Source organism: Notechis scutatus, chromosome 3, assembly GCF_049901735.1.
Source record: "Notechis scutatus isolate UNSWTSFEM ecotype Mainland chromosome 3, rNotScu1.2, whole genome shotgun sequence".
In the NCBI taxonomy this organism is placed as follows: domain Eukaryota; kingdom Metazoa; phylum Chordata; class Lepidosauria; order Squamata; family Elapidae; genus Notechis; species Notechis scutatus.
Genome location: NC_142011.1, coordinates 52,116,157 through 52,122,682, shown reverse-complemented (window position 1 = coordinate 52,122,682; position 6,526 = coordinate 52,116,157). Strand labels below are relative to the sequence as shown.

The window sequence follows — 6,526 nt, the reverse complement described above, 5'->3', positions numbered from 1 at the left end:
TTAAATGCATGAGATCAATAAATATCTTGGTACAGAATCAATGTATATTTTGGCATTCAAATCACAAACCATCAAAGGCTTATGTGGATAAATATTACATGCAATATTTTGGGGGAATTGTAAAGCTCTGTAAAAGAAAAATATTTTTTGTGTTTAATTTTTACTTGCAGGACTGCAAGCTAACTTTTCATGTTAAAAACTTGGAATTTTTTATTATTCAAATACAAGAATGGAAGACAGCATGCTAAGCCAAACAGTACTAGAGTTTTGCTTGGAAGTTAAGTTTGAATGTGCCTTCAAACTATTAACAGATTTTAATTAAGCTATATCTAAGTCAACTTACATGTTTTATTTTGCACGAATGGTTGTCAAGATACGAGTTAAATTCTTAGAACGATTTGTAACAAAAACTTTAATCTTCAAGAGTTTACAGTGACAAGACAACTTATGCACAATGAGGAAAATTTCTATCTACAATGTACCCTTATATATATGTACTTATCCAAATCAACAGTTAATTTGCATTACAAATCTGTTTTAGCAGTAGTGCTCTACAGAAAAAGGTGTTAATATTTAATTTACATTTTGCACAATGGTAATTCTGGCATAAATCAGAACTCAGATTTAGAAAAAAGGCTAACTGCAAGTTTTCAATCTTCTTGTTTGCCACTGGTTTATTCTGGCCAATTAAGCTTCCACATTTCATACTGCAGAGATTGTCCATTCACAATTATAGCAAATATCATGATTTACAAATTCATGTGTTAATTTGAGTTTAGCTTTTGAAGATTCTAGAATATGACCCAGCAGACTATGAACATTTGCTGCTATAGGTTTCATGAGGATTTATTTACCTCTGCAAACTGGCTAACATTAACATAGTTTATGCTTAAGGGTACAATGTAGAACAGGTTTATTACACTTTGAATGTCCTCCTCAAAACCATATACATTTTCACAACTGTTACATGTCACCTGTTACAAAAGAAACAAAATTTGACAGCTAAAACATTTTTAAAATGCACCAAGCTTTATGAGGTCTTAAACAAAACAATGTTCTGTACATACTGTCTTCAGACCAAAATGTGACTTCCTGTATACCATTCTTCCTGAAGTTCTATTTCCTGTCATTTGACCTGGAACGGCTAAGATTATACACAAAAAATTTAGTCAATGATAAATGGACTCCCAAATTGTATTTCAATATAATGTAAATATTGTGCAAGTTTAGTTTACATATGAATATTCAACTTGGCCTCTATATGGGCAAAGAGATTTTTACAGAAAACACATATTTTAACATATTTTTAATCACTCAAGTATTTGAATGTGTGGATATATTCTTACCTACGAGATCTGGAAAATGAACGGGAAGGCTTATGATTTCTCTCCCTTGAGAGTGACCTCTCTCTCCTTCTATCTCTGGAAAGGGATCTGTAAAGGAAATAGTATCATAAAGCAAGTTGCATCAAAAATCAGGTTCTAGAACAGCCCCCCCCCCCCCTCAATCTTTTGAACATCAGGGAGATTCTATGGAGGTTTTTCCATGGATCAGAGGGGGCGTGGTTTTGCACATTGCCTGCATCCCGCAAAGGGGGCTTTGCTTGTTTGCATGGCCAGTTTCTGGCATGCTGTGGCCTGGTATCGGTTCACGGACCAGGGGTTGAGGACTTGTTCTAGAAGATAAGTGTTTATCATTCTCAAATAGAAACGTGTTAAATATTTTCAATTAACACTTGTGGCATGATGTATACATATAAATTGTTTTCTAGAGTGATTTAGAGCTGTGATATATCAATGCTTCAGATTCATGCTTGGCAATCCCAAATAGATTTCATATGAATATTTAATACCAGAAAAAGTCAAGGATGACTTCAGAATAAACTATGAATAAACTATTCAGCAAAGATTTAACAATTTATATCTTTGACAAGGTATCTCATTCTGAAGCCACCTAATTCAAAATTAAATTTTCCCTCTTAACAAATTGGAAAAATTAGAAAAGGTCAGTTTAAAGGGTCATTTAAAACTATTTTTATAGGTAAATTATGTTCAGCCATTCTGTAGTTTTTCTCAACTTGGCCCCTTCAAAGTGTGCAGATTTCAACTCCCAGAATTCCAGAGCCAGCAAGCTGCCTGGGTAGTTCTGGGATTTTAAGTCCACATATCTTGAGATTGTTATGCTTGAGAAACACTGCTCTAGTGTATGGACCATTAGTGCATTACACTTCCCATTCCCAGATCTATAAAGTAAGTCTGTTTGCATGACTAACTCAATTTGTAAAACATTTTCATGACAGGGAATGTTTCTTTACATCTATGTGTGAAATACTTTGGCAATGCATGATCCGCACCAACAATTTACCTGCTACGACTACGGGAAAAACTCCTCCTCCGTGGAGATCTACAATCAAAAAAAGAAAGGTGAGTCTTTTCATCAATTCAACACAACTGAGGTGAGGTAATTCCCAACTTGTCAAGTCACTGTTGGGCCCAGTGAATGTGCCAAGATAAATGGCACCCATCGTCCAGCAAAATGGAAAGATTCAGGCATTAAAAAGACTCAGCGTGATCAGCATGTTTCCAGCCATGAGTTTGTTTTAACTAATACCATGTCATAGCAAACCTGTCTCCAATGCAGCACTTCCATCTCAACAAAATCCACTGCCTAAAAGACTATACCAAAGTCCCATAAGTAGTTCCAAAATTGGTATAACTAGTGTTTTGGAACCCATGCAAGGCAGAGTACCAAGTGAAAGACTAATGCACAGTGACAATGACTCATTAGAGCTGCATCTGTGAATGTAATTTTTAAAAGGTCATAGTGTTTAGTCTAAAGAACCTTAGCTTGCCCAGTTTATCCCATAAAGTAATTGTTCTGAAATAGTTAGTAAAACAATTTAAAGGTGAAAGGAGGTAGCAGTTTTTTTGCAAGGAAAACCAGTTAGCAATTAAGTTTGCCCAACTCACATGCAAATATACTGCAGCTTAGTTATTTATATTAGATTCCTTAACACCCTTAAAAGTTTTATTCAAGCAACATATGTATGTTACCACGAAATTATGCACAGCCAGCCTTTGATTGAGAAAAAATAATTACTTATAAGCCGCTTACTCCTTATTTTAACCAGCAGTAAACTGTATAAGCAGGAAAAACTTACTAGTTTTTGGTTTCAACAAGCTACAAATGGTGAGGTGAGGCTGCCGGACTGACTGCCAAGAAGAATTTGCTGAAAAGGTTTTGCCAGGTGTTGCGTTGTATTTAGTTGGTTGGCGAAGGGGGTGTTGTGGATTTTTCCTGCTTTTTTGTTAGCCGAAGGCTGCTGCTGTAGTTGTTGTGAAGACATTTGGTAAATAAACAGCTGAGCTGATTGGCCGGGAATGTGTGGGCGGTCGAGGTGGCTGCAGCCGATTTGGTTAAGGTTGGAGAGAAGGCTGAGAGAAACAGCATGCTCGGGAACCAAAGGGCGGTGCAACCTGACGACTGGCCATGCCTGGGTCATGTGAAACGACACCAGCCAAGCTGAATGGGGCGCGCTGGTCACATGACGCTGAAAGGGCTAGTTGACTGGCTAATGCAGACTCAGAGGGTGGTGAGAAGAGACATGATGGTGACTCTGTAACGGGTTCATTTTTATTAATAGATGGACCAAAAAGCATAAAAAAATGAAAAACAAGCCATCAGTACAACCATCTAGCAGCTAACAAATACTCCTATTGTGTTCTACAGTGAAAGGGAACAGGTTTCATTATTTTGTATGGACTCCATTCATCTGCAATAGGTTGAGATCAGCCCTTGCAGAAATCAGGTTTTAAGTACTGAAGTGAGTATTTAACACTTCATCAATTATCCAGGTCAGAGGGTGCATTACCAAGTAACAATCTGCTTTTGTTTGGGGAATTCATAACTGTAGAATTCAAATGAGGCAATAATATTTCAACAGATTTTATTAGTTGAAATTTAGCCCAGTAACTATTCATTGCTTCAGAATCCATAAAACAGTTGCCTGCTTAGCATCATTTGTGCTAAAGGAAAAGCAAACTGAGTGAAAAAATCCAAGCTGTTGTATGTAATGTTTATCAACAATGAAGAAAAAAAAAAAAGCTGAAGTACTGGGACAAAAAAGGGAAGTGACTAGATGAATATACTAGATGAATATGTTAGAGGATACTATCAATTGGTACAAGGACAGAAGCCAGTGCTCAACAAAGTGTATCCTTCTAACAGTTGCTTAATGCTTTAGAATTTGGTGGTTTGATAGACAGTGCAGGTTTTGAAAAGTCTATTTTGCCAAAATGGTAGTACTGCCAACATCATTAATAAAGTTATTTCATCCTGCATACCTGCGGCGAGGTGGAGGACTTCTCCTGCGATAGTCATCTCGAGGTCGTCTACCCCATGAAGGAGGTGGGCCACGGTTCCGACTGCGTTTTTCACCATTGGACAGTTCCACCCTAACCCGACATCCACACAATGTTCTGGGAAAGATCATGATTAATATTAATAGATATAAGTCCAACAATTAAAGGACATTTGCTCATACAATTTCCTACACTAAGGGACAGGAATGTTTTCCAATATTTTAGACAATTCCTATCAGTACAGTCAGTGGCAGAATAATCTGAACACAGAATCTTGCAAGCCAACCTATTTACTTTGTCCTATTGCTCACATACAAGCTATTTAATTATTGAAGAATGCCACAAGTACAAAAATCCAAAATGTTATTTTGTATTCACTTTTGGGTTTTCAGTATAAAGGCTTAATATTTAAAGAAATTAACATGCAAACATAATTGCCAGCAATACGGTTGGATTGAGTCATTCCTAAGCATTAAGAATGCTTAGGAAATATTTTAAATGCCAAATCGAAATACCAAATGATAGAACATTTCACTATTTTTAAAATCTGGTCACCATAAAAATAACATATCTTTCAGGTACTTTCAAATTGAAATCTTCCCAAGCTAACAATTCATACATTGATCAGTGCTTAGAACTTTCTGCAAAAATTCCTTTACTTAAAATCCTTTTAAAGGAACATTTTTTAAAATCAGAATGCTGACTTGGAGGTTTCCCAAGAAAATCATAAATAAGTTTACCTCCCATCTAGTTCTCTCACTGCATCTGCAGCATCCCGCGGATCTTCAAATTCAACAAAAGCAAAACCGGGGGGATTTCTAGCGACCCAGACGCTCCGCAACGGTCCGTAGTAGCCAAAAGCTCGTTCCAATTCGGTTTTGTTGCCATTATTCCCAAGGTTTCCTACATAAACCTTGCAATCCAGTGGGCACGAATCACGATGCATCTCTGAAATTCATGCAAAACGGCATTCATAGAAGGTAATCCGCCTCCTGATTACCAAACGAGAGAATCTTATAAATCTCACAGAGAATTATTATAGATAATGCTAAAGTTTTAAAAAACCACTGTGAACAATCATCTTCCGAGTTCATCATACTTGTTCACATTTATCGAAAAAAATGTTTTGGGTGTAAGTTGAAATCCAAAAATGATCTGAATTTGGAGAAGGCAATTAAGTAACTCAATGTAAAATCAGGAAGGCAATCAGCAGCGACTTTTCCCGTTTTTGCTACGTTTTCCCCCCCAATTGCTGCTGTGCGAACTACTATCACATCAGGTAGCCTTTCATCAGGTAGGCAAACGAGCACAACAGTTAAATAAACCTCGTGCTCGACCGCAAGAAAAAACATTGTACGTAGAAAACGGCGCGCTTTTAACCGCTTTTAACGTAAGATTAAGCTACGAAAGCTCCTCACAATCTCCGTCTCCCTTTGACTATCCCCCCCGCCGCCTTCACCTGGGGTGTGAGTATAGTTAAAAAAGCAACAACAGCCCATCAGTCATCTCCTCTCCCACGTAAAGTGATCAATCCTAGATCGCAGTATCTTTGACGCTATTCCGATCACACAAAATGGCGGCGGCTCTTTGTCCGCTAATACAACCGCGAGGCCTTCTACGCCGACCCAACCCCTTTCTCTCACCGGTTTCCTGGCCAGGAGTGTAAAAGACTCCCGCGAGCGGCTGCCAGTCTTTTTCTTCTTGGCCTCCTCTACTTCGTCCTGCAGCCCCGTAAGCGCGGTTGGAGTCGCTGGCTTTCCCGCCAAGACTCGATTCTGCGGTCTTTTACTTCTCCCCCACTGGACAAAATGGCGGATGGTACCTCCACGCCCTGACTTTTTATATACCGCCTGCTCAACCGGCACGTGACCAAAACATTCGCCAATAGCAAGACACCTCTCTGATGATTGACTTTCTCCGGCGCCCTACCCCCTTCCCGATGCCCAGCTCAGACTGAGAGTGCTGGTCGGAGGGCCCAGCCGGTTCGCCATAGCAACCGTTATTGTAAACCGCAGGGAAGTGGCGAGGGAGGGAAAGGAAGGAATAGGTGGGCCCTACAGTGGAGTCATGGAGGCCTGGGATCGGTCGTGTTTTGCGCTCAGCGTATTCTTGCGATGCATAAAGGCTCAAGAAGAGGGTTGTTTTTTGGCACTCCGTTCTTTCTG

At 39.0% G+C, this 6,526-nt stretch overlaps 1 protein-coding gene across 2 annotated transcripts; it reads right to left on the bottom strand.

Moving 5' to 3' along the window:
- Positions 1–397: 397 nt before the first annotated feature.
- SRSF3 (serine and arginine rich splicing factor 3) lies at positions 398–6,174 on the bottom strand. Of its 2 annotated transcripts, none has more exons than XM_087959886.1 (6): positions 6,005–6,174; positions 5,102–5,353; positions 4,344–4,478; positions 2,365–2,403; positions 1,347–1,433; positions 398–1,144 (listed from the first exon to the last, which is right to left on the bottom strand). In XM_087959886.1, the coding sequence occupies exons 2-6, from the start codon at positions 5,305–5,307 to the stop codon at positions 1,117–1,119; spliced, it is 495 nt and encodes a 164-aa protein (XP_087816012.1). In that variant the 5' UTR covers positions 5,308–5,353; positions 6,005–6,174; the 3' UTR covers positions 398–1,116. The 2 variants fall into 2 exon arrangements, with proteins under 2 accessions (XP_087816012.1, XP_026533952.1); XM_026678167.2 differs by having other exon boundaries at positions 5,102–5,309.
- Positions 6,175–6,526: the final 352 nt, after the last annotated feature.